At 46.8% G+C, this 27,964-nt stretch overlaps 1 protein-coding gene across 2 annotated transcripts; it reads left to right on the forward strand.

Moving 5' to 3' along the window:
- The first annotated feature begins 7 nt into the window (after positions 1–7).
- HEMK1 (HemK methyltransferase family member 1) lies at positions 8–26,148 on the forward strand. Of its 2 annotated transcripts, none has more exons than XM_041425797.1 (11): positions 8–464; positions 2,570–2,987; positions 3,441–3,532; positions 4,487–4,580; positions 16,086–16,235; positions 18,248–18,312; positions 20,061–20,110; positions 21,217–21,322; positions 22,055–22,150; positions 23,887–24,000; positions 24,332–26,148. In XM_041425797.1, exons 2-11 carry the CDS (start codon positions 2,727–2,729, stop codon positions 24,366–24,368), a joined length of 1,065 nt encoding a protein of 354 aa, XP_041281731.1. In that variant the 5' UTR covers positions 8–464; positions 2,570–2,726; the 3' UTR covers positions 24,369–26,148. The 2 variants fall into 2 exon arrangements, with proteins under 2 accessions (XP_041281731.1, XP_041281732.1); XM_041425798.1 differs by having other exon boundaries at positions 8–164.
- The last annotated feature ends 1,816 nt before the right edge of the window (positions 26,149–27,964 follow it).

Below are 27,964 nucleotides of genomic sequence, written 5' to 3' on the forward strand. Positions count from 1 at the left end.
TCGGGAGCGGCTCCGTGCGCGGCTGGCCCTTCACGACCCTGCCGCGGGACGGGAGGCGACTGCCCGCGGCCCCGGTCCCCGAGGCAGCCCGAGTGCCCTCAGCCCCACTGGGAGCTGATTTGGCTCCCGTCCCCGAGAGAGCGGGCCGCGCTGGGAGCCATGAGGTGAGGCGTCGCTGTGCGCGCGCTCGCCTCAGAGCAGCCTCGGGCCCGCTCTCTCCCCTCAGGCGAAGGCAGCCCCCGGCCGTGCTCATGTGCTGCATGTGCAGGGAGAGCTGAGAGCCTGGAAGAGGAGCCGCCTCCGCTCCCGGCGCTGCTCATACGGCTCGTTCACACCGCGGATCGGCAGCTCCTGGCTGCCCTCCCCCATGCGGCCGCGGGGCTGTGTGGCGCTGGCTCAGCCGAACACTGACAGCGGCTGGAAAGGGACTTGGACAGTGCGAGCTGCAGCCCTGGCTCGAGCCTGTGAGTGGGACAGGGCCTTTCCGCAGCCGCCTGTACACGTGTGAGGATACAGGGAGCGGGAGCTGAAAGGACCAAACCACGAACTGCAGAGGAGAAAGGGAAATCTGCTAACCCCCTGTGTGCGGACAGGTGTTTGTACCAAGAAGTAGCATGTAGGGACTTGACATATGTAGCTGGTCTGCTTTATGAGGGGAGACAAGGTGAGGAGCCGCTGGAGAGGGTCCAGCAGAGGGCAACAAAGACCATGAGGGGTCTGGTGTAGGTGTCTTACGAGGAGAGACTGCAGGAATTGTGCCTGTTTAGTCCAGAGAAAAGTGAGCGAGGATCTCATTAATGTATATAAATATCTCAGAGGAGGTTGTCAAGAGGGCGATGCTCAGCAGCAGGATGAGGAGTAATGGCCATAAAGTAAAACATAAGAAGTTTCACCTCAACATTAGGAAGAGCTTTATGCTGAGGGTGGCAGGGCACTGGAATAGGCTGCTCAGGGGGCTCATGGAGTCTCGCTCTCTGGAATATGCTAACCCCACCTGGCCGTGTTCCTGTGTCACCTTCCTTGGTTGGGAAGTTGGACTGGATGATCTCCAAAGGTCCCTTCTAACCCCAGCAATTCTGTGTTTCTGTGCAAATTGTTTCAGCCATGTCCAATGCTGCCTCCCTTAGAATGCTAATAGTTTTTAATGTTTTATTCTTTTGGTGTTTTTCTTGTAGCAGTAAACAGGGCCTTGGAGTGGGAAGCTTCCCAAATAGATACTGTAACTGAGAGACTTTACTTAAAGGCAAGTTTTCATGCGGGCTGTTTGTCTCTCTGCTGAGAGTAACACAGATGGTAAAAATGTGATCCTTGGGCTCTTAGACCATCCACCCGTTTGCCAGGAGGTTGCAGGTAGGACAATCTGGAGATCTTTGCTGCCGGGTATTCCTTCTGCTGCTCCCCTGGGCTGATTTTACAGAGGAGGGCAGTGGAGGCCTGACTGTTCTAGGGTTTCTCTGTGCAGCAGGAGCAGGACTGTGGTGCCAGCGTCTGCCAGGCTGGAGCCAAGTTGGTCTCCCCAGCTCTCCCTGCAGCAGCATTCCTAGGGGGCAGCTGCCAGCTGCTCAGTAGTTGTTTGTGTGGTGATTTTTGGGAGAAATTGGAGTAGAGGAGGTTGTGGCCTCTCTGAGACAGTGTTGAAAAGCAGCCATCAATAGAGGAATGGCAATGAGTGCTCAGGGAAACCCATATTTGCTCCAGGGACTGTGAGTCAGAAAAGAGAGGAGCCCTCATTTCTCATGGATCACAGCAGGAAAATGTGGTTGTTGTTCTGTTTGTCTCAAACAGTTCCAAGTGTGATATGCAGCAGCTGTTTTGTGAGGTTTCATTTCCTTTGTCTCCTGCAGTCATCTTGTTTGTTTTTATTCCCTCTCTGTCTGGCTCTGCCTCTTCTCTTCTTTAGGAGACCGACTTCCCTCTAGCAGGGTTTGCCCTTTCTGGCCTTTCCATCTTTCAAGTGTTTCTCTTCCCTCTGTTACGTTGTGAGGTTTTCTTCTTCCTCTGCTCTTAGCAGTTCAGCTCTGGCTCTGTGCCCCCTGTTTGCCCTCTGGGCATGATAACAGTGTGAAACACCCTTGATCCATGAAGTCCAGGTCTTCTGTGGGCATCCCTGCCAACCTCTGACTTGTGGTTTATGAACAGAGAGAGGAATAAAAGAAATAATCTAGGAGAGACTGAAGGTCTTCCTACAGTGAAGCCAGGGTGACCCACCTGTGGGTGGAGAGCCAAGGACCGGAGCTGAAGGTTGGTGTGTCAGTGGCTTTCTGGGACCCAGGACAGGCAGGAGAGCTGTGCCTGTGTGTGGGCAGCTCGCTTCTGCCCTGCCATGGGCACAGACTGGCCTCTGCCCTCTGGAGATGGGCGGCTCTGGGAAGAAGCAGGTGCAGGGCTTAGCTGGTTGGCTGTCACGTGAGTCTTTTTTGGGGGTAGTCCTTTGTTACTGGTATGGTGTGAGTAATTGGTTTTGTGCTTGTGGGCTGGGATTAGGGCAAGCAGTCTGCATTCTGTCAGAGGGGAACCTGTCATTTAGTAGCCCGAGGAACTCACACTCTTCTCTTGCCTTGTTTTCTAGCCTAGAAGAGCTGCAAATGCTGTCCTGTGGCGAACCCACTGACTGTGGTCAGCTGATGCTTAGCCGGTGACCTGTGGTAGCACCAGCTGAAACTCAGCACTGACAGATCAGTAGGTGGCAACAAGGAGCAGGTGTGGAAGCCAGGAACTTCGCCACAATGAGACGCTTCACCCATCCACTGCTCAGGAAGCTGTTGAGCCTCCCACCTCAGTGTGTGCCAGGGCGAGGGACTCAAAGTAAAGGTGCTGTGCTCAGTCCAAAGCAGTTGTTTCTGAGGCAGAGCTGCAGTGCAGGACCTGGGCTCGTGACTGCCACTGATATGGCCAACTATTGGCAGAAGGTGTTCGAGACAAATGGAATCCCTGAAGCACAAGAATCCAGTCAATATATTGTGTCATTTGTCCTGGGAGCAAAAACAGTTAAGTAATAGGAAAAGAGTAAGGTCTGTGTGTGCTTCTCACTTCTTCATTTTGATGGAATCTCTTACCTTTTCATCTCATTTAGAGGGAGTAGAACAACTTATCCTCCCTTAGATGGCAGAGGGGGTGAGGGGTAGTTTGTTATTACCAGTAGAACACTCAGGGTGTCTCTTAAAAGATCTCTTGCAGACACAGTGTAACATAAACATCCACCCTCACTTGCCTGATCTTAATTTTAATTGTTCTTGTGAACCCCAAAAAGTAGCAGAAGAACAGTTGTAAAGGTTTGTTTCTAAACATGCAGACAAGTTCTTCTGATGGCTCTCCAGCTGGTTTCTAGCAGGTCCAGGCAGTTGTGTTTGTCAGCATCCTGTGTCACCCTGGAGGATGCCTGTGGCACAGGACCCTGCAGTGGCACAGTTGGGCAGGTTTTAAAGTGACTTTGTTTTCAGTTTCAGAGTCTGGATTCAAAGAGCCTCCACACTCCACTTACAGCACTGCAGCAGGAGCAAATCCAGCAGCTGAGCCACAAGCGGCTACAAAGGTAGGAGCATCCTCTCGTACCTGTTCCTTTGGAGGGCTTTCCTTTAGCCTAAAAGCAGCCAGGAGAATGGCAGCAGAGGGAAGGCAGCTCAAATGTCAGCTGTGCTGTGATGGTCTCTCATGGGGATTCAAATGAGGAGCACAATTTGTCCATCTGCAAGGCTACTTGTCCAGTTGGTCAGGCCCCAGCCTGTACTGGTACATGGGGTTATTCCTCCCCAGTTTATATGATTTTGTATTACTCCTTGCTGATTTTTTGGGATTCCTGTCAGCCCATTTCTCCAGAGGTCTCTGAAAATTTGCACACCCGTCTGGTCTGTTAGTTACTTCTCTCAATTCTGTCACTGCAGGCTTGCCAAGGGTGCTCTGTCCCTTCACCCAGACCAGTAAGGTGTTATGGGATATTGATCCTGGGGTACTCCACTAGGAATCAGCCTTCAGTTGAGCCTTGTGCTGCTGAAATCAGCCTTCCAAGCCTGACTGTTCAGTCAGTTTCCAGCCCACCTCATTTATTCAGTCTGTACTGCATCAGTTTGTGTACAAGGATGTTATGGGAGACAGTGTCAGAGCCCTAGAGAAAGTCCAGACATGGTTTTGATGCACCAGACTGGTCATTGTGTCATGGGTGACTATCAGCTCATTCAGGAGTGGTTTCCCCTTTGTAAATCCATGCTGACCAGTCTCAGTCACCTTCCTGCACTTGGCATGTTTGGACACAGCCTCGGGAACTCTTTGTTCCATCACTTTCCCTGGTATCAAGGTGAGGCTGAGTGACCTGTAGTTCCCAATTCCAGTGCTTGATGACAAGCTGGGCTGTGGGAAGGGAGCTCCCCCCACTCCCTCGGCGTGCACATGCACAGGGGCTGTGGTTAGCAGTGAGGAAAGCATGGCGTGAGAGCGCCCCCGGTCACCCAGCGCACTCCCAAAGCCTTCACGCTCCCTTTGCCTGCCGCAGGATGCCAGTGCAGTACGTGCTTGGAGAGTGGGACTTCCAGGACCTGACCCTGAAGATGAGACCCCCAGTATTTATTCCAAGGCCTGAAACAGAGGTATGAATGTGGGGAATGTGGTGGGGGCGGGCTTGGATGTGTGAGTTACATGACACGGTACAGTCAGGGCGTTGCTGTGAAGGCATTCTGCATGTTGTGAGGCTGCAGTGATGGAGTCCGATTACTCCACTTCTTTTAGAATGGGGGTGGATCTGTGATCTGGAACTGTAACCTTTGCCTCCTGCCTCGGAGGAAGGGATGTTGCAAGCCGATGTATCCCTTAATTACACAGACATCAATTGCCATCGAGGAAGGATGTGGCTTTGCTTTCCTTAGTTCTGCTATAGTAAGGACTCCTGAAAAGTTCAAAACATCAGCAGCTACATCCCAGTGGCTTAGTGCATACAGCAATCTAAACATTGTCCAGAGGTTGCCAGCAGAACCCTGCAGTAGTAGGAAAACAGTAGTGCAGTCCAGAGAGCCTGAGTATCCACGTGCTCCCTGGTAGGAAGTGGCACCTACCATCTGTCTCATGGCTCCGTGGTGGTTTCTGACAAATACAGGAATCTGAAAGGTTAGTTCTGACCTGGGCTGGAATTAAATACAACTGTCAGTCATAAGAATGCAAAGGAGTGCCATACATGACCAAGTTAAAATTCTGTGTTACTGTGAAGTAAAACTTCATAGCAGTTCCTACTGCTATGGAAGAGCTTGTAAGATCTAGATGGTGACAATTGTCCTGACAATAGTCTAGCTTTCATTTCATCACATGGGCCATCCTAGCAAGGAAACTTTTTCTTTACTAGTCCTCAGGAAAGCTTAGTATTTGCAAGGTGGGTTTTTTGTTTGGTTTTATTTTGGATTGGTTTGGGGTTTTTTTTAACCTTCTGAGAATTTGTTTTCTTTTGGAGCCTGTGTTAACTTTTGGAGATGAAGTGGTCTTCTTACCTTGTCTGAGTCCTAGAAACTTAAACCTGTTTTAGTCTAGTAGTCATTTCTTCAATTATTTGCCTGTTATAATGTGCAAAAGTTAATCAGAAATTTAAGGACAAAGACAACCTGTGCTTCTGTTATGCCCTTTGAAGAAAAGGATGCTACTGAAGTGTGTGAGGGGGTTCCAGAGCATTTAGTGGGAATCAGCACAGCTACACCTACACATCCTCTCAAGTCAAAGAGAGGAAGAATATTTAGAACCAGAGTCTTGGTTTGGTGTGGGGCATGAGCAGCACCTCATGGAGAATCTGCTGGGCCCTAAATCATAGTGCTGACACTTGTGTCCAGAAAAGTTGGGAGCTCTCTGCCTGGTCTGGGTTGATCACTCTGTAGTGATTGAGTTTGGAGACGGAGCTCCAAGGAATAATTTTGCCAGCTGGAGCCAGCGATGGTTGCCTTTGTTATTGTCAACAGTATTTCTTCTCTGGATGATCCAAGAGAGTATTTCCAACCTTCAAATCCCAATTAGTTCATGGATGCAAAGGGAGCATTGAAATCAGGGAAAACTTGCACGTTCTGCAAGTCAAAATATCTGCTGGTGAGGCTTCCTCTGGAGCTGTGCTCTGGTTCTTCACCCCATACAGTGCCAGGCTCAAAACAAAGGCCTATTGTGTGCAGTGGAAGCTGGACTGGCCAATGCTTGAGAATGTTGTTAATTGAGCCCAGATGCTTGATTTTTGTAAAAGCATCTCTGCTGGCCCAAACGAGTGCAGTGCTGTGTTTGAAACCACTTAACATACCCTGATGCAAAAATGGAGTGTAAACAGCTTAACCCAGACTCGTCTCTGGCAAAACTTTATTTGTTGTGTCACTTAACGTATTATGAAGGCACATTTTTAGCACATTTATTACAAAGACCAGAAGTTTATGATAATGATTCAGGAATGGAGCTGTGTGGGCAATGGACAGTTTGCTTGTGATGTGCTGGGGAGGTTCCTGTGACAGGAGAGCCACAGGGACAAAATCCAGCTGTTCAGCAGCACCTGGCAGGACGTGGCTGTAGACTGGTGTTGCTTCCAGGAGCTGTGTCCTGTGTGTAATATGTGCATAAAGTGGTGTCCATGTCCTTTCCTTCTGCTGGAAGGAAAGGCAGGTGATCTCTGACTTTGTGTCATGTGTTTGGGTTGGGCTTTGTCTATGTTTTGTTTCATCAGAGTAATTTTTTTCTGCCTTCACTGGACTTGAAAACTGCAGTGGAAATACCTGCTTTCAGAAATGTTAAAGTTCATTGCATCTCCTGCTTTCCTTTTGTTTAGAATTTGTCTGCAGTGTTCTTAAAAGCAGTAGTGATGAAACTTTTTACCAGATAATTTCTGTAAATAATCCTTGTTCTTTAGGAAGCAGTTAATTGTTATCCCAGGTTCAAATTTATCTGTGACTGCACACACAAGCCACGTGTCTTGTTTTTGGCTGGGAAAATGTGACTCCCTAAACTGACTCAGTGCAGATACACAGGCAGCTTCAAAAGTTTCTTCCTAATTTTCTGTATGTAGCTTCTGCAGGTGCTCCTGTGTGTTGGTTTGACTCTGAGGAGAAGGGGAGCCATGTTTATGACACACATGTTGTTCTCTGGTTGCAACAGAAGGGTTATGACTCTTGCTCCCAGGGCCTTGGTAATGACATGAAATTAATCACAGCATGACCCAAACCACGAGCATTGTTTCAGGCCTGGGGACAGAGACACACGCAGAGAGAGAGTCTCCCATGTCTGCTTCATTCTGTCCTGTGTGAAATGTGCCCCCATGTCATCTGTTTCGTTCTCTCTGGTAGCTGAGCCCTCTCCTGTTCGCTCCCTCTGGGAATATTTGTGCAGCACATGTGGCTTTGTTCTTCTGTTCCATGGGAATCTGGCTGGGAAGGGGACAGGCAGCCAAAAGCAGGAAAAGAGCAGGTCCTATTCAAGCTCTGCTGGGAGGAAAGCTTTGTCCTGGCTGCTGCGAGTGCTGAGTGGGCTTGTGAGGGCCTTTGGAATTCAGCATCCTCCCGACTTTCCTCCTGTGGCACCAGAGCCAGGCTTCTCCACTGGGGAATGTTTGGACCAAAGTTATGGGGTGCACACAATGAATTACCTTTCTTAGGTGATTGTTGTAATGTCAAGGCATCCCTGTCTCAACGCTGCTCCCTCATTATTAATGGAGAAGAAAGACCTTTTCCCAAAGCAAGTAATTTTTTTGACCTTCTAAAATTTTAGAAGGTTTTGCTTTGGGAGAAATAGAACAAAGAGGAGAGGAGTATTGAACCAGCCGTGGATATGTCGTTCCTTATTTGCCCGGGTGGCTGCAGGCTCTCTGATCCTCACCGCGGCTTCCTTCGGCACAGTTTTGCCTGGGTCCAGGCCTGCCCCGCGGGAGGTGCGGGATACGCACACCCGCCTGCTACCCCCAGAGGGCGCTCCAGGCTCACGCTCGCCGGGTTCCTGGCGGTTCGATTTCCCATCCGTTATCCCAGCGTTTGTGATGGTTCTGAGAAGGATTAATTGTTCACTGGAAACAAAAATGGCCATCGTTTGTGCCTCGCAGCTATTGATCCGGGCTCCTGTAGCAGATGGTAGGAGCAAAATGATAAGAGAAAAGGTGGGTGTGGAAGGGTCCCTTCTTCTCTTGACAGTCAGCACTTTAAGACTGTTCTTAGCCAAAGCTGGATTTGGAGCCATCCTGCTTCCTAATTGCTAAAGGATCTGTCCCCCACTGATTTGTTTAATCCTCTTTGGAGTCTGTCTATGTCTAACCTCCCTAGCATCATGTGACAGCAAATCTTGTATTGTAGGTGGGAAAAGTGTATTCTTTGCTTCTGGTGCTGCCTGCTCGTTTAAGCATAAAGGAAAACCTTTAGTTTTTACTGTATAACACTTAAATAATTCACTACAGTATTTGTAATTTTTAGTTATGTCTCTGTCTGTTCTTTTTCCACCTGTGATTTTTAAGCTCTTTTGCTTGTTTCCCAAAATAGGTTGTTTCTTTCCCATGATAACATGCTTGAAAGCTGAAGTCAATGTTGTTTACTTGCACCTGCCTGTGGAATGGCATTCGTTGTGTGGGGTGGTCTGTGAAAGCACTTGAGTCAAACATTGGCGCAGAGAAACCTTTCATGAAGTTTAACTTCTAGATAAACATAATCATTAAACTTTCAAGAAGGTCCAGTGCACAGAGAAGGGAGAATTTTCCTTTTCTGACCTGTATATGCAAATAAACATATTGCAAGGTGTGCCCAGTCTCTCTCCAGTGTTCTATGTCAAAGCAGTGACATATTTTCTGTTCCAATCAGTGCTAAAAGGAAGCCTTTGATGCAGAAATGTCCTTTCATTTCCCTAATTTCTTTACCACAGATGGATACTTCTTGGAAAGGTTTGAAGGTCACACTGACTAGTGAGTACAGCCATTAATCAAAAGTCAGGAGATTGGCTTTTTTTCATAGTTTTGCCTCTGAGCAGTTGCCTCTTCAAGGGAAGGCTGCATCCCCTTTCTGTGTAATGGGCTTCCCAGTCTGGGAAGTGAAAAGGCTAACATTGCCCTGTCTTGACTTAGCTAAAGGTCCTTTCTTGAAATATGTGTAGCCTTGTATAAGGCATATTAAACATAAATACAGTAGAGCATTATTTAATAAATCAAAAATTATCTACTGTCTGTCAAAACAGAGCTGTAAGCAAATGTGCTAAAGATGGAGCACTGCTGTTGTGGCCTCACAGATCAGATTTTGCCTGTATGACAGGCAGTACTTCATCCGTGGATTGGAGAAGAAAAATATTTTCTGCATGTGGGTTGTGGCACAGAGGCTGGGGAATGGAAGTCACAAAGGGAGCCTGTTGTTGCTGCAGAGAAATTGGAATTGCCCTTTGAGCTAGGCACAAGTGTTTAATAGGATCATCTAGAGAGAGAGACAAATAGAGCAGCCTGTGCCTTGTGACTGAGGCACTTGTGCTGCCAGAAGGGCTTGGAGAAGGGTTTGGGATCACCAGTGTCTTAGGGACATTGGCTGACCAGGAGCACCCTCTTTTTGCTGCCCAGTGGGCTGATGGGATCCTTGCATGTGGATGGGGGAGTGCCACGTGCACGTAGCAGCATTAAATAATGAGTATTGCAGTAGTGGAATAGCTGCAGAACTATTATGTCCAGTTATGTTACTGACTGCTTGAGGAAGAAGTGGAAAATTAGATTTGGAGAAAAAACACTGTGGATTAATAGGTTGAAAAAGTCTGCCTTGTTGTTGAAGACCGTCTAGCTCATCAAAGACAAGCTTAGGGGTAAATTATCTGGCACAGACAGCAGAAATTTGAAAACTGAAGTCTCTCTGGTTTCACAGACGAGTGTATAATAAGCACTATAAATGCAGGCAGAAGAAAAGGTGCACATCTCAGCAGAGAGTGTAATTAAATGCTGAAACAGCATAGCAAGAGTCTATTGCCGGCCACTTGAAAATCAGGACAGAATGTTTTCCCCGGACAGATTTCTTCTTGTTCAAAAGGAAATGATGGAAGAAACAGGGTTGTTCCTGGCTCACTGGCCAAGATGAACTGTGGTGGTAGTTTCTGCTGGCTTCCTATGCAAGAAAACAAGACTCTGCTAGTTGCTAGTGCAGAGAATTGCTTCCAAGCTGGTCGTCTTCAGGACAGACAAAAAATGGAAATTTAAAGCTAAAATTTGTGCTGAAGGCAGGAAAAGCAGCAGCTGTTCTTTTAAGTCATGCACAAACCTGTGTCCCAGGTTAACTTCTATAGACTTTTCTAATATGTTCTCACAGATCTCTCTGTTGTTAATGCCTGTATTTTTGGGGGGTTTTAATCTCCCTGTTGTGATTGAAAGAGCCTCCTGTTTCCATGCGTTTCTACTGGGTCCTGTAGCTCATCAGCAGTGAAAGCAAGATGTAGGACTAGAACTGGAGAAAAACAAGCTTTAAAATGGCTGTGACAGATGGGACTCAAGGAGATTCCCACTTGAGGGGGTGGAAATCCTTTTCCTCCCCCAAGCTCTTTTCAAACATCCAAGTAACTACAGCTAGGGATTAGCAAGATAGACTAGTGCATCTGTCCAGATGCTGTGTCTGGCAGTGATCAATACATGTATCTGCAGAGAAAGAAGATTCCTTTCTTCTGGAGAGGTGTGCCTGGCTGGAGCTCTGTGCTGGACACCTGAGGTAAAACCAGTGTCCAGCAACTTGGATCCACTCTTGCCCCTCAGGCATGGCTAAATTTAGATGTGACAGCTGTGGTAATTTCTCTCGGGCACGAGCACATATGGGTTGCTGCCTGTTGGTAAAGTCATTTGTGGGTGCTGTCACAGCCTCTGCTCCAACAGATGAAGCAGCACGTGGCATCAGGAGCAGCTGCTGTGTGACCAAAGCCAAACCCCTTCCTCAGTACTAGGTGTGCTTTGACATGCTTCTCTGTCATTGCTAATGCCGAAAGCCACCCTTTCTTTCAGGATCAGTGGCTCCTCTGGAGTTACTCAGGTGCTTTGGTTCCCATCCTTTTATAGTGGGAGTTCCGTGGGTTAGATCCCCACATGGGCCATTCACTTCAGAGCTGGACTCAGTGATCCATGTGGGTCCCTTCCAGTTCAGGATATTCTGTGATTTTTCTCTTTCCTACTATAGTGCCAGGCAGAAGATCCCAGGACAAAATACCTGCCTGTCCATGAAGCAGTGGGCTGGTTTGGTGGCCTGGTTTTGGAAGTGGGATACTGGCAGGGATTTTCTGGGGCCATTGCCATGGAGTTGGGTTTCCAGCTTGGCTTCCTGGTGTTTGTCATGTGCTGATTGGGAGCCAAGTGGGCAAATAAGATGGGAGAGGTGATTGGGTTAATATCAGATCAGGTTCTATGGAAAGTCCTGGATTCTGAGAATAGAAGTTTCTGGAAAACACACAAATAAGTGAAACATTCCCAGAAAGTGAGCAAGAGCAGAGAGAAGGTTACCAGGGTTTTCCTGGGTTTTTTTGCTTTCCTCCTTCAGTTGAGTGACCTGGGAATTTAGAGTTTCCTGCTACCCTGGCTCTTACCGCTGGAACCTTGTCTTCCCTGCTTTCCCCTGGGGCATGGAAAAAGGGTGCTTGTAGGGAATGCAGTAGTAGTTTGTGACTTCCACCCTTGCCTTTCTGGTTCCTCACTTCCTCTTGTTTTATTTACTTAGTTTGTCCTTTTTGATGGCAGAAACATATGATGGGTCATTCCTGGGTGCTGGGCTGTAGCAGAGGATCTCCTCAGCTCTGCAGCCAGCCTTGAGCCCAGGACCCTCTGCTGCCTTCTCCCAACTGTCTCGGGGCTGGAACCCAGCTGAGCCTGTGCTGGTTCTGCCTGGGCTGCAGCTGTGCAGCCTCTGTGGTTTGGGTGCTGGCAGCTCCTGGCCTCTCACTGCTTTGTGCAGCTGCAGTTCTGAGAAATGCAGTGAACCAGAACCCTGGCCATAGGGCAGAGGTGACACCAAGAGCTTGTGAGAGCAGAGAGGGTGCTGGGGGTCCTCGGGGAGCCACACTTGTGGGTGGAAGGGTGATGCTCAGGGGAAGCTGGAGGTGTTCACAAAGTTTTGCATTTGTTGCACTCAAAGAGAAGGTGGGGGGTGGAGCCCAAATAAAGGACAGTGTGAACTTAGGGTGAATCTGGAGTGAAGCAAGATTTCCTAGAATCACAAGGTGAGAACAGCCTGTAAGTGGTTTGGCTAAGAGGCAAAAACTTGAGAGTCTCTTGAGTGCTGGAAGTTAGGTAGCATGAGAAGCAAATATTTGTGTCCCCTGTACATGTAAGGACAGGGTAACCACAGAATGACAGAACAGTTGGGGTTGGAAGGAACCTCTGCAGATTATCCAGTCCAGTCCCCATGCCAAGGCAGGGTCACCTGGTGCAGGTGACACAGGAATGGGTCCAGGTGGGATGGAATGTCTCCAAGGGGGAGACTTCATGCCCTCTCTGGGCAGCTGTTCCAGTGCTCTGTCACCATCAATGTAAAGAAGTTTGTCCTCATGTTGGGGTGAAACTTCTTGTGTTTTAGTTTATGGCCATACATACGATTTGCTTCAAGGAAAAACTTCATGGCTACTGAATTGACTTTTCCATGTGACTTCTGTCTCTTCCTCCTGGCTATTTCAACACCTCTGCTCACCTATCTATGGAATGAAATGTGCATTCTGTCCCTGCATGCAGGTGTCACCAGCTCCATCATGGGGCTCCCCAAACCACGTAGGGGACCTTCCTTCCCTTTCACCTTGCTGCCATTGCTAACAAAAGCAGGCAGAGGATTTTATATTCTTTCTGGTTCTGTCTGTTTGCCATTCAGTCCCTTCACTCCTTCCAAAACTGACTTTTGCTGCAGGAAGGAGCTTCTTGCAAAGACTAGAGGAGAAAAATTCTTCAAAATGTTCCATTTCCCCATTCTGACACAATTATCACACTGATACCCACATGTCTGTATCCCAGACTCCAGTTCTGCCAGTACCTGTAGTACTGGTTAGCAGAATTTTTTTTTTTTTGTCGTAAATTGGGTTGTAACTGACAATAATGACTCATACTGTAAGCAATAATTTGATTGTTAATAACTCCACAATTGAGAGTTCATTCTACCCAGTGACTGGCATGCTGTGAGAAAATATGGAACTGGGTCACAAAGTATTTTCTTTTTTTATTTCCCAGTGGAATTTCTGTAATTTCATATCTCAGCCTTCAAAGCTGGTGATCAAACTGATGGTTAAAATGGCTTTTGGTAATGTTGGCATTACATTATCAGGCATTTGTGCTATGAATCTGTTCAGTCTGAGAGGACATGGGGTATCCTACTCAGTAAAGACCTGTGGCCAGTTGCTGTTGTCCCAGTCTCAGTTTCTCTGTGCCAGTCCCAGGCACATCTTTTTAGCACCATCAACCTCTTTGTTGCTTTTCCCTCGCTGTGGTTCCAGTTGGATTCTTGTGCAAAGGCTGGGAATGTCTGACTTGTCCATTTTGTTGTCTCTGTATGAGCAGTGTAATACTCAGCCAGAAATACTTCGTCTCCCAAGATGAGATTTGAAAGGGGCTCTGCTGTGTTCTGCAAAGTGCTGTAATTTATCAATTTCCAGTGGTGATATTTTGGAGGTGATGGTGTGATTGGAGAAGTACAGATTTTGGCTGGATCATTTCCTAGAAGATGAAAAGCACAGGGAAGGATCTGATGAATATGGTTTCAAAACAATTTTTGATAATTTAATCATTCCTGAAACCTAGTGACTGGACATACTCTGTGTCATGGTTGCTGGGTTTTCCTTATTATTTGCCAGTTAGAATACATCTTCTTCTTTGCTGGTCAATCAGGTTGAAAATAATTACTCAACCTTTTATTGTAGAGAGGTACTAATGTCTGGAAAATGATGCCATTCCTTTAGGTTGTCCCATTATTTTTTATGTCTTTTACTTTTGCACTGTTATGGCAAATGTGTATTATGAGAAAACCAGCCTTTGCCTGATGAGGAATTGAAATGAAATAACCAAGACAATGAGGTAAGGCTGTCAGAAAGCAGGATACAAAGCCTAAGTAATATCAACATCCCATTTTATTTATATTTTATGTGGTAAAACCTGAAATCAGTCATGTTTAAATGGGAGCTTTGGCAAGCACACTAAAATGCTTTCACTGTGGAATGTGTAAAGTAGGCATTCCATTCAAACCCATCAAGCTTGAAATTACTAATGAGAAACCTTAAGGAAGTTAATAAATGGTTAGAATAGTTCTAGTGTATGGAAGTCATATTTGGACATTTGTAATCAGTAACTTGTGCTGCTCTGGGAACAGATGGTTCTGAGTTACTGTGGAGATTTCCAGGAAATGTTTGTAAGTGTCCAGAAATGGCTGGTATTTAAAGAAGTGATTTAATAACCAAGCAGAATTTTTTGTGTGCCTTTTCTTCTGTGGTCTTGGAATCCTCAGCACCTCACCTGCTCCACCAGAGCAAGCTGTGGCTGTAGTCTCTGGCTGTCTGCAGTGCCCGAGTGTTTTCAGGCTGATTCATCTGGAGCTGTTTGAATGGCCAAAGCCACTTCTCACAGAAATGGGTAGATCAGGTGTTTATTTTTCCCTTTTGCTGTCTGAGCCCTGTAATAGTTTCCTCCAGATTGGGAGCCTGTGAGACTGTTTTCATCCATAATTGTCAAGGAAAGGAATTCCAGAGCAGCAGAATTTTGGAGGCTGTTAGAAAAACTCCCATATGAGAGCAATGCCAGTAATGACATGGTGACCAGGGCAGGGCACTGTGATGTGGCTCCTCATCCCTGGCTGAGTATATTTAGATATCAGTCCCCAAACTTGCCTGCTCCAGGGATGGTTCATCAAAGCTCATCTACCCGAATGTTTCATTTTTGTACCTGTTTGCTTCTCCCTTCCCACTTACTGCACATGTGGAGTGGCCTGTCATGAAGGATGACCAACAGCTCTGAATCTCTTCAGAGGTACTGTAGCTTTGCACAAGGCATGTCTTTTTCTGCACCCCAGTAAGGGTGAGAGATCCAAGGAGAGGCTTCTGCCCTTATGCACAAGCCTGTCCAGTTCAGGCTCCTGGCAAAAGTCATTGTAAAGTAACAGAGAAGCTGACCTGCCTGCCAGGACTTGTTCCTTTTAAATATTCCAGCTTATGCCAGTTGGTTTTTGTAAATTTTGTTAAAACTTTCTGGATTTACAGGAGAGATCCAAGAGCAGCCCTCTCAAGTAGAGAATCCTAGGGAACACCTAGGGCAGAAGGCCTGTGTGTGCTGTTGTGCCCTGGAAACACAAGGAAGTGAGGGATCTGAGAGCACCTGCTGAGCTGTTGATGCACTCAAATTGTTCATAAGGTTTCCATCTTACAGTTTTCTCCATTGAATAACAAAGGAAGTTCATGCTGCATTCAGAGGGAGGCACATGTGTGCTACCTCTTTTATCTCATTTTCACAAATCTTTGAGACCTGTCCTGCTGTATTGGATTTTATATAACATGATAAAGGAATTTAAAAAAGAACAGATTGGTGTGAGGGAGGAGGCAGAAATGGCAGAACTGCATTAGATCCAGGAGCATGGATTAAAATCTTTTCCATGTGACTTTATAGCAACAAAATGCAGTAGGAGTCCACAATCTGAAATCCGTGCAGGGAGCTACTAATTTGGATCATTTAGTAACTCATTGCCTTGACTTTTCATCTGCAGGTTGGATTACTGGTTTAGATGCTGTCAGGAGCTGTGCAACTGCCTCCTGGTCACCTACTGTACTGAGACTGTGTAGAAATTTTGAGTTTTGAAGCTTCCAAATTCTGAAAGCCAAAGTTTTGGAGTAAATGGTGTTGCAGAAGATAATGTGCCGCAGCTGTCTGGTTATTGTTTTTCCCACCAGTGCTAGAAGATTTCAGAGGATCTGTGGGAGATTGTATCCTGAGGATTTGGTCACTAATCAAAGCACCCTGTGGGGCAGATGGAGCTGAAGTGACTTCTGGCATGTCAGTTCCATTACTACCATCTGTGTTTTTAAAATTAGCAACAAAAATACACTGCACTGGGTACAGAGTCAAGAAATTTAAACTTCAGTCTTCAGATCACAAAGGTGTGAGTCATAACAGCTGCCTTAGTAATTTTGTTTGTTTGTTTTCTTAGGACCTTGTCTCTTTAGTTGTGGAGGAAGAATTTCAGAAATGTGAGAATTCAGCCCTCTGTTTCCCAGTTCCTGTTCCTCATCCTGTGATCCTGGAAATTGGCTGTGGCTCTGGAGCAATTGCTCTGAGTCTGCTCTGTAAACTGCCACAGGTGAGTTCTCTTCAGTGCTCCTGGTGCAATAGATAGCTGTGTGAGAGGACAGTCCCACTCTGCTCATCTTCATTGAGATGTCACAAACTTCTCTGAAGGAACTTTGGCAGCTCAGGTCTCTGACAGGCTCTGTAAGTTCCTAGTAGGTAGAGAAGGGATATTTGGAAATTGCTCCCTCTCCCCATCTGTCTGCAGGAATAGCAGAGGCATAATCAGAATGAAAGAAGTCATGTGCTCATTCTTGAGCTGCTGCAGCTCACTAATAATCACCTTACCTTGAAGCACTGGTGGGTGTTGGTTTAAGATACTAACCTGGACTGAGGACAGGAGGGACTGAGGCATGGGCACACACTGTTTGTTGAATGAATGGGGCAGTCATCTCTAAAAACCACCTTGCTGTGAATCAGAAGATCTGGTCTCTAGGAAACTGAAGACTAAATGATGCAGGAAAGGGATTACCATAGCAGTGTCAGTACTTGGGATCAGTAAGATGAGCAAATCTCACTGCCACAACTGCCAAACCACGCTTGTGTAGTCTTCTGTTCCCTAGTAACAACTCACAGCTTCTGTACAGAGTCAAAAAAGCAGGAGAGGACTGAGATCTGGGTGATCAAAGCCCTTCTTTTCCTGATTCTTGTGGTGTGTAATGTGTTTATGGAGATACCCTTGGTCAAGGAAATGAGAAATGAATCCAAGATCTCATTGCCTGTGGTCAAGGGAATAATATTCTCTTCTCCTCAGAACAGCAGACCAGCCAGTTCCTTCTCAAGAATGAGAATTGCTGTGGCCAGCCCCTCCTCTTGTAGAAGTATAAGCCCTGCCGTGTGAGAATTAGAGGTTGATGCCTCTAATGGAAGGGGTTTTCCTCCTCCCAGTGACCTGAGAAGGTTACTATTTGAGCTTCATGACTTCAGAGTATAATTGCTCTGATTTCCTGAGCTGGGTGAAGAGCTTCATGCTCTTTTTCTTACTTGTTAATTTAAAGAGCTGTGTCAGTCTGTCTCTGTAACTCATGACAGTCCTTTTCCAGCCCAAACTGCTGTACCCAGGGAAATAAGGAGCCTTGACTGATTAGAATTAGTGGTAGCCACTCTGACAGCTAAGTGGAGTTGCACTCTGGGTAATCTCCCTAGTGTTTGAGGCAGAATTGGCCCTAAGGCACTGAGAAAACAGCAGCAATTTTTCATTTATGGTCTCAGCTGTGTCCTTCACCTTAAGGGTGAGCTTCATGTGTGTGGGTGCTGGCCTGGGACCATTAAATTAATCCCCTTAGGAGTGATGGCAAATCACACCATCATCTCCAAATGCCAAGCAGTTTCTTCAAGCATGTGTCCTCTGTGCAAATCCTATCATAATCTCTGCTTAAAAAACCATGAAGCATAGCAAAACCAAGTTAGGCCTTTGTCTGTGGTTTTCCCAAGGTGGAATTGAAGGTCAAACAAGCCTCTCTTTGTGGAGCCCTGTCTCTTACCATTATGTTGGTGAACCTTTAAATACCTGACACACTGTCAAGTACATGCAGTCAATACAGGCAGTGAATCTGTCTAAGAACTGCAGTGGAGTAACTGGGTAAAAGGTGTCTGCATAACAGATGGAAAATGCCAGAATCTGTGTCCAAGTGGTTGTGTTGGTGTCAGGGGGGATCCTGTCTGTGCTAGGAAGGATAAATCCAACAACATGACCTTCCTGCAGTCTGTGCCCAGCCCAGAGCAGCCAGAGTGTTGAGTCTCACCCTGCCAGGAGCAGGGAGGGATCAGTGAGGCGAGTCACTGTGGCTCTATTGTCTGTTCTAGTGGGCTGCTGGCTGTGCTGTGGAGAGCCTTCAGTCACCTTAGTGCTTCACACACATCACTCGTGATCCCAGCTATGCCCTGCATGCATTCCTCAGGAGCTGTTCCTTTCAGGAGTCTCTTGTCAATTTTGATCATGCATGTTTGGCAGAGCATGTCTGCTCAGGAGTCTTGATGTTATAACACCTGCTTGGTGGGGTTTGTTGTTTTTTTCTGTTCCAGAGCAGAGTCATAGCCATGGACAAAGAGAAGGCTGCTGTGGAACTCACCAGGGAGAATGCATATAGGTACAAGACCACATATTACTCATTTTTTTGTAAACTATTGCTTGAGAAAGACTAAGAGTTGTCAATGCTTGTACATATGTTTCATGTTTATCACCACTGGAAACCAGAGACTGTTTAGGTGTTGAGCTCCTGAAGTGTGTAACAATTCTGAAAAAAAAAAGCTCATGTTTACCAGAGTGTATTTCTTTGGCTTGTGAACGTGCTTTGCAAAGACAGCAGTGGTACTCACATGCTGTTTGTCAAGGGTTTTCAGAGTGTTTTTTGGTAACTACTCTTAGCCCAGTCTGTGACCTGAGGAAGCTCAGACTGAAGCAGGAATGTTTATGTCACTTAGGAGGTTAAGGACAAGTGTATCCCTAGCCTTTCTCTCTCTGGCTCCCTCAGTCATTATTGTTGTGCTTGTTTCTGTCCTTGCTGCTCCAGAAATACTTGCACACTCAAGTAGCACTTTTCCTCTGATGTGCTGCATGGTGTCCCTCAGCATCCTCCCTGCAGTCTTGGTTTGGTGGGAATGGTGCTGCTGGATCCCATGCAGTTCAGACACCTGTGCTGTGGCAGGATGGATGTGCAGAGCTGCTGGCTCAAACACCTTGTGCTGAAGTCAGGGAGATGTCTGTCAGGTTGTCCTTGTCGTTCCTAGAGCTCCACTTCCTCAGCTGATTCTTCTGTCAGGTTGTTCTGGACTGACACTACCACAGGGAACCCCAGAGCTGCAATCCCAGTATGCTTCTGAGTCTCTGCAGGCTTTGTCAAACGAGCTCCAGATTGCATTCACATCCTCAGTAACTGCTGGGCCCTAGGCATTAATTAGAGCCATCTCAGAAAGAATTCCTGTTGCTATTTCTCATGGAGCCCAGTACAGCTGTGAGTCTCAAGAGGTGCTCATTAACTGGGATTTCTGTCCACAGACCCACATATCCCTCTTTTCCCAAGCTGCTGCCAGCACTGGGTGGGGGCTACTGCTGGTGCTGGCTGCACTGGGCTGCATTTCTTCACTTCTTGCAAGTCCCAGCTTGTGTGTGAGTCTGAAGAGCTGAGTAGGAATAAGCTCTTCCAAAACTGGTCACCTCACTGTTACCCTTTGCCTCCTAGCCCAGTTACAGAGAATGGGGAGCAGAGGTTTTTTTCCTAATGTCTCAGTGTCAAACCAAATTCTGTTGCAATTTTTCATAGATATAATAAAGACTGGCCAGATCTTTGTCTCCTTGATAAACTATAACTCTGGCCTCTGGGGAAAGTTGTCTTGCTTATTAACACTGCTTGTTGGCTCAAGAGTGGATGAGGGAGTATACATGCCATGTCAGAGAGCTTCATATTTCTCCATGGATATTTTCATTGTGTCTTTGTGATCTTGTCTTTGGCATGGTGTCCTGTAGCTCTTAGGAGAGAAGCTAGCAGGATAAGCTGTGTTACTGCTTGACTGAACCCAGCTTAGATCCTGCCTGTTTTTTAGATGAGTCTTCCTGGATCAATCCCAGTGCACATGGCACACAGTGCAGGAATCCCTGCCTTTCCTGACGCCCTCAGGGCCACAGCCCTCAGCAAAAGAAGCAGAACTTGGGTGTGAGGCCACTGTGGTGGGAGGAGAGAATATGCTGGGAAGATCTTGGCAGTTGTGAATGTATGTGTATCAGATAAGAGGTGCAGGATTTAATGATCTGTTTGTAGAATGTACTGTTCATGAGCACAAATACACCTCCTAATCTTTCTTCTTCCTGTTGTTGCATCTTGCATCTGGAATTTTACAGGTTGCGGCTCCAAGAAAGGATTCACATCATCCACCAAGATATTTCAAACAGTAACTCTTTTCACTATTATAATCCCCTTTGTTTTTTTCCCTTTTTGTCTTTGATGGGTGGAGGGAGGCATGAGAGACAGCCAAGGGACCATTCTGGGATGAAGGCAGCAGAAGAGTTTTGAAGTTAATAGAGAAAAAGGTCAGTAAGAAGTGAGCCAGTGAAGCTTTTCCCTGCAGAGGTTTCCAGGGCAGATGATCAGCTGACAAAAGTCCCTGATTGTATCAGAAAGTGAATTGTTCCTGGGTTTAGGTGTCCCAAGGTTGTATCTGAGCTGGGAGTCCAGATGCTCTTTACTCTTGCTGGGGAGAGGCAAATATATAAAAGAGTGTAATTCATTCCATGCTGACATGGAGGCTTTAGATAAACATGCACATGCCTGTCTCTCCCCTGATGGTAGAGGGGGTCCATATATTTAGCTTGGATTAAATGCCCAACTCTATTCACCTGAAATAAGGATAGCTGAACCAGGAAAGGATGCTTTCTTCCTGTTTTTGACGTTTTTGACACTCTGCTGCCTCTTAAAGCTGAAAGCCCTGTGCCAGGACAGGCCTGAGGACAGTGCCACACTCACGTGATTCCATGAGGTCTGATTCAGGGCTGGCCTGTGCCAGACAGCGGCAGCAGTGTAGGGAGCTGCTCCTGGTCTGCAGAAGAGCAGACCATTGTTGGTTTTGCTGAGGTACTCTGGCTCTGAAGGTCATTGGAGGTCCTGCTGCAGCTCTTTAGGAGGAAGGATGTTCATGTGGGCAGCCAGCCTAAGCTCCCACTTAGGCCTTTGTGGGCTCTCTTGAGTGCTGGTTGTTGCTTTAGATCCAGATGGCACAGAGTTTCAGCTCCTGTGCTTTTTAACATGTTTTGTTAAACAGGCTCTTGATGTGACAAAATTATACTTTGCCTGTGCTTTCCTTTGTATCACTCTTGCATTCCTGGGACAGGGAGCAAGGCATGCTATTGCAGAAAGAAATAGGATAAAATTTTATGATCACAAAGCAGAGCCAAACACATTTACATGTGCCTGGAGACAGTTTCCTGGGGAGGTTCTTGACACAGCTTATAGAGAAGATGCTGTGGTTGAGAGCTGCTTGTGATTCTTTTTCTTTTCTAGGTTCTGCCAAACAGCTGCTGCTCTGGGGCCCCATAGATGTCATAGTCAGTAACCCCCCATATGTTTTCCATGAAGACATGGCTTCCTTGGATGCAGAAATACTCTGGTAATCAAACAAAGAGATTTTTCCTCTCCCGTTTCTTGAAACAAGGTTTTCTGTCTGCTTCCTTGTACTACACACAGTTGCACACAAAACATGCAAATGTAATATACACATGCAAAATATAGGTGTGTTTATTTGGGATATAATAATACAGGCTTGCCTTGATACTGCTTACAGGCCTGAAGCAACATGGAAGTGTTTTAAATATTCGTTAAAATAGAAAAAGTACACAGTTTGAAATTAGCAAGTTCCCAATCCAAAACTGATTGTCATGCATGTGAGAAGAAAGTCCTGCCCCCACCTCTGTACAAGATGTGCACCAGAGCAGGTTCTGGCAGCTGTGCTTTCTGCATCCCAGCTGGCTCTGCTGGGCTAGCCACAGCCTGAGCTGGTGTTTGGCATGGATCAATCAAGCCCTTGCTGTACCATACCCTTGCTCTCTGGCCAGCTTAGAGAGAACAGACCTATGTGTTGGAACTGTGAGCTCCCAGCTACAGCTGGCTCCTAATTTTCAGAAATACTTCAGGGGATGTTTGCTCCTTGTGCTGAATGTGGGGTTTCTCAGCCCAGTGGTAGCTGCCTTCTCCCTCCCTGTATTTCCCATGGAAGGGGTGAGTCCCCTGCTCTGGGAGCACTGGAGTTCAGGTGTGTCAGGTCCCCCTTTCTTTGTGGGGTGATGCATTCTCAAGGGCCACAGGAATTGCTGTCAAATGTCTTTTTCTTCCCACACTCCAGCTATGAGGACCTTGATGCCCTGGATGGGGGAGATGATGGCATGAGAGTCATCAAAACAATCCTGGCTTTGGCTCCTTCTCTTCTGAAGGTTTCTGGGTAAGCACTACCGTCTTTTGAATTTCATGTCTTTTATCTCCGTCCACTTCTGTAAAGTCCATACTTCCCTGTATGAAAACAAAATGGAGGGAAAATAGTTGCCAATTGTCCCCTCATTGCCCCAGTTAATAGTTTTTAAAATGTCCTGTGTGTAAGCAAAATTAGCTTGAAATTGGTTAATAAAGTGGTGTGAGCCCTTTCCTTGGCTGTTGGTGGCACTTCCTGGTCATTAGTGAAGTGAGAATCGTTGAAGGTGAAAGCAGCACCAAAAAGAACATGGAAGAGAGCAGCCAAGAAAGAGAGTGCAGAAAGCAGGAAGGCTTTTTAAGGTGAGCAGCTGATGGAAGGAGTAGCAATGGAGAACTCTTTGAGGGTGGGTGTATATCCCCACTTCCCTCCCACCCTTTCATTAGGGGAAACTTCTTTGTTGTACCAGTATAGAATGCTGAATATCCCAGGAGAATGAAGATCAGTTAGGGATAGTTTCTTAAATGTTAAATTTCTCCATGATTAATATTCAAGACTGATTGTTCCTATTCTCTGTCACGTGGGATCCATTTTGAAGATCAACATGGTGATACCCAGAAGTCTGAGTGTACTGTTCATGTGCCAGGGCATTCACACATCCCATTGAATATTCCTGACATTTGGCCACCATAAGAGAGGTCGTTGAAAATCTGCTGTTTTGAGAAGAAGAATGGGAATATTGAGAGGCATAGTGCATGCAGAATTCATTCCTTATGCTTTGCATGACCACAAGAGCAGAAGATGCTCCTCAGAATTTCCCAGCATTAGAGACTGGTCCTGTGGGGTTGATTCTTAAGACTATTTCTTTTCCTTCTCTTTTTGCTTGTCTAATAAGGTCAAGCCCTCATTGAGGAGTGGAAGTTTTTTAAGGTCAGAAATGAGATCCACACCCTGCTTGTAGTTAGCCTGGTAAATTTGTAGGGAGTATTCATTGTGGGATGTTTTAAGAGTTCTCAGGAGAGCATTTGATGGGGTTTGGCTTGTGTCCTTAGCCTGCTAAAAGTGTCTCTTGCTGTGTCCCAGGCCATAACCAGCTCCATCACTCCCCGTGCCTGTGAGCTGGGGTGGTTCTGCTTTGTCACAGGAGGGAACATGGGGAGTGAGCCAGTGTCATAAAGCCTGACAAAGATGGAAATAGCCCTGCAGTGCCCAGGCCTGCTCCTGGTGCCCTAATTGAGGTTATTTGATCAGTTCTGTGTAGGCTTGAATGCTGGTGTTGTTTTCATAACTGATTTATGGAGACATTTACTGTGGAAGAATGTGTGTTCTGACTTGTACTTCATGTCTCTTGCTGCTTATACACAGAGGGACTTCAGGCCTGGCAGCCTGAAGAGCTCAGTGTTCCTGCAGCATAAAAACTGCCTTCTCAGTTAAATCTTTGTGGTTTCAGAAACACATTGCTGGTGGTATCTCAGGGTGAGCTTCAGAGGGGCTCATTACATCTCGATACATGGCTTCAACTGCTCACACAGAGTACCATGAGAATTCCCCCCAGGATCAACACTTCCTTGCCTGAAGGAGGCAGCTGGGATCTGCATCTTATGTGGACAGCTATGGTCTGGTTTAGGGTTGTTGGATTGCACTGTGTTTGCTGACCTTTTCATTTCCTGCAGAGTCAGAGTCATACAGAAAGAAAGATCTTAATTTTTATCGGTTTAACAACCTAAATGTGCATCTCTCCAGTTCTACTCCCAAATGTTTCTTCTCAGGAGTGTGTTTCTGGAAGTTGATCCCAGGCATCCAAATATGGTGGAGCACTGGCTACAGGCACACCCAGAATTACTGCTCACCCTCCGTGCCATTCACAAGGACTTTTGTGGCAAGTAAGTCTTTTTTTGCCTTTGCATTTTTGGAGGTCTTCTGTGCTTTGAAGAATATGTCCCTGCACCATTATGTATTGAGTGAACCCCGAGCAGCTTCACAGCTGAAGCCAGTCTTTGACAAAACAGGGGCTCCCTGGTTGTATTTCAGTTTTCTGATATCCTGAAACAGCCTGGCAAGTGTTTGAAATTCTGACCCAGGTGAGCATTTCTGATGGGGTGACTGGCTCTGATGGGGTTACTGCCATTGGAAAATGACTGCTTTTATAGGATGGAGGTAGAGGCACATTGTCCCTAGTGACACTTAAAGCTCTGGTCTTTCTTTTTTCCACAGGCCTAGGTTTCTGCACATCCAGAAACAAAGCAGCTGACAACTGTGTCAGACATAATTCTCCCTGAAGGATGCTTTTTGCTCTTGAGCCCAGCTGAACAGCTGGTTGAAAACTCCTTCTGCCTTGTGAAAGGAATCTCCATTCCCCAGAGTGCTGGACTTTTCATGCTGTGACAGACCCCTCATATCCTGACACAGACCTCATCCAGAGATGCAGAAGTTCAGCTGAGCATGTGGAAGTGTTTCACCTTCCTCAGGGAACTGCATGAAACATTTTAGTCTGCTCTGCTAAAGTGACTCAATCATCTCAGGACCTAAGATAGAAGAGTTCACAGCTCCAGGTTAAAAATACAACTTCTCAACATGCCAAATCACCCATTTGGCCTAGAAAGAATTTAATTATATTTTTTTTAATTGGTCTTGAGTTACATTTAGATAAAATGTGACCAGATGGGGTGATGAAGCTCAAATCCTGGCTTACACTGGCACATGGATTTGAAGGTATAACAGGACATAACTGTTGTGCACATTTCAAATGCAGTTCTGTTCCAGGATCCTGATGCTCCAATAGCAAAGCAGCCTTTGTTTCCCACTCCTGCTGAGTGATTGTCCCTGAAGGATCAGTGCACATGTTACAGCACCTGAATTTACAGCCCTTGACATTTGGTGGATGCTGCAAGAAATGGTCACCACATTGTAATAAAAACAGTGCTTCAGACCAGGGTCCTTAAAAGAATTTCACTGCAACTATTCAGAGATGCTGGCAGGCCTGAATAAACATCTGGCACCCATACTTGGCTCTGATAGTAATAGAAATGCCTAAATTCCACATGAGGCATTTAATTGCAACACTTTAAAGAGAAGGCCAGAGTCACTACTCTGCTTTTGTAGATGGAGAAGTTGAAAAACAGGAGGTGAAATGACCTGCACAAAGTTTGACAAGCTGAGTTTGGACTAGGACCCAGTCTCTTGACAGGCGTGGGAGTAGCTGAGGTCTGTCTCTTTGGGAAGGATGACTCAGACTAGGCCTGCCTGAAACAGCACTGAGAGAAGTCCCTAAAGTGGACAGTCAACATCATGTCAGTGTAAATAATGGCAGGATTAAATTCAAGCTGCTGCTTGCTGTTGATGCTGTTTCCAGTGGTGCAGGTTCCCTTCTGGACCATAGCTATCCAGGGAAGGAAGGAGAGCAAGCCAAGGAAAGGGTCTGGTCTGCCAGTCCAGATGGAAGCAGTTGCTGGGCCAGTGGAGGTGAGCACTCAGGAGGGGTGGGAGCATCCAGACAGGGCCCTGCTGTGTGTGTGTGCCAGGGAGGAGCTCTCAGGCTCTGTCCAGGCTGACCTGGGGCTGCACAGCCAGAAGCATCAGGCAGGACTTGCAGCAGCCAACTGAGTCTGTTGGAAGGCTGCAGCAGGTTCACAGGGTTCACATGAGCCCTGATACATCTGTTCCCTTTCCCCTCTGCCTCTCCCACACTCTCACTCCTCAAATGAGTTTTGTCCATCCCTTCACTCCTGAACATCGGCCCTGCTTTCCCACAGACACCTGAGCTCTCTCTGATGAACCAGCACTTGGGTTCCAGCTGGAACCTTTCCCTGCTCACAGCTCTGTTCACAGACTTGCCTTTCACCCATTGTACATCTCACATTACATTTATCCACTCCAGTAGTTTGCCCTGTCCTGTAACTCTTTACTTGAATTTGTGAGTCTTCTCTGGCCTGCAGTACCTGCCCTGGTTAAACACAGTAGAGGAAATCTAGGGAAGGAGAGAACAAAAATAGGTCAGTTAAAGTACACTTGAGCATAGGTTTGGAAATACCATTTCAGCACAGCTGATTTCTGTCCTCCTAGAGCCATGAGCACAAAGTGCAGTCAAAGGGTATTTTGTGTGGTTGTAGATTTTTTTTTTTAATAGTAATTTAGGGCTATTTTTAAAGTTCAGTTTGTCAGACCGTTTAAAAATTAAATTTGAAGAAATGAGTTCTCAGATTTCTTCTGGGTGTTAGATGAAAACAGAGCATTATACACAGCCTGCTTCTGCAGAAGGCCTTAAAAGCTGGGCAGTCCATGGGCTGATGGGGATGTTAACCAGCATCATGCTGCATTCTTTAGAGGGTGGGCTGGTTCCCTGCAGCAGACAGGTGTTAGGTGGCCCTCTAAGAGTGCCAGTGGCTGGACTGCAGAAGGCAGTGTGCTTTTTCTTGGAAGCATCAGTCAATCCCTTGTCCGAGCCCTGAGCAGGGCAAATCCCCTGCAAGACAGACTATTGGTCTAATCCAGTAGGACAAGTGTTAAATTCCTATACTTGCCACTAAAACACTTGCATTTCTATGTATTTGCATTGCATACTGGTTCTATATTTTGGAAAATCACGTGGTGCTGCTGACCTTTTCATAAAAGGAAAAATTGCTGTTCTCCCCGGAGGCTGGATGTTCCTGTCGGACTCGAATGCGAGGGAATGTGCTGCTGTAGTACAGTGTGTTCCTCGGTGCTTTACACAGATTGGCCCGGGCTCCTTTTGGTGCAGGAACACTGGAAAGCTCTTTGGAGGTTTTAAGGAGCCTGGCTGTGGAGCCCTGGGCTCTGTGTGTGTTGCCTGAGGGCAGGAGGCCGAGCTGACCCTGGCAGAGCCCCAGGCACGTGAGCTGCTCCCTGGAGCCACAAAGGCTGAGGATTCACTCGGGCATTCTGCATCATCCAGTATCTAACATACACTGAATTTTCTGGGAATTTACTGGGTTCTGGGAGCTGTATCAAAATGGTGATTTGATTCCTGAGGTGATGCCGTCAGAGGGGGACTTTGTTTGCTTTCAGGACCCTGAGGAGCGTGGTTGTGTTTGTGCTCACATCTGCGTTTTGGGGGTTGCCGGGTGTGCAGTGTCTGCTGAGGTGACACTGCCCTTCCCCGAGGAGGAGCCGCTTTGGCAGAGCCCTGCAGATGGAGCTGCGGTCCCAGTTTAGCTGTGTCCGTGCTGGAGACACTCCTGCCTCAGCCTTTCCACTTTGGGCAAGGTGCAGGCCCAGGGAGAGTGAGAATTGGGGTCGGCAGAGGGCTGGAGCGTAGGTGCAGCTGCAGACGGGGCTTTAGGCTCAATTCCTGTGCTGGAGAAACAGATCTTCCACAATGGGCTTCTGTCGGGAGGCTGGAAGGGGACCCAGCTGTGACAGGGGAGTGGGGTTGTACCTCATGCTGTGAATGGCAGGCCCACAGTCCCCCTAGGGCTGGAGGTCAGAGATAGATCCCATTCTTGTTCTGCTGTAATGTGCGTGTGAGCACCGCAAAGTGCAAGCAACTGACTCTGATTTCAGTCTCCACCTGAGATATGAGGTGGAAGTGTCTTTGCAGGGACCTTAGAGACAAACATTTATCCTCACAGCATTCTCTGCTGAGCCTGTGCTCTTGGGCTGAGACTGCTTTCCATGGGAGGAACTGACAGACACAGAGGGACTGCATTAGAGTGACACAGGGCATCTCTGGGGTGCCACGACTGTGTGTGTGTGGATTACTGGCCAGCACTCAGTTCCTCAATGTAGGGCCATAGATCAAAATGGCTTGGAAGGGAACTTGACTGTCATCTAGCCCAATTTCCCTGTCCAAGTAAGCATCAACTTGCCTTACATCATTCCTGACAAATG

This window comes from Onychostruthus taczanowskii, unplaced genomic scaffold (assembly GCF_017590055.1).
Source record: "Onychostruthus taczanowskii isolate IOZ18803 unplaced genomic scaffold, ASM1759005v1 scaffold9, whole genome shotgun sequence".
Classification (NCBI taxonomy): domain Eukaryota; kingdom Metazoa; phylum Chordata; class Aves; order Passeriformes; family Passeridae; genus Onychostruthus; species Onychostruthus taczanowskii.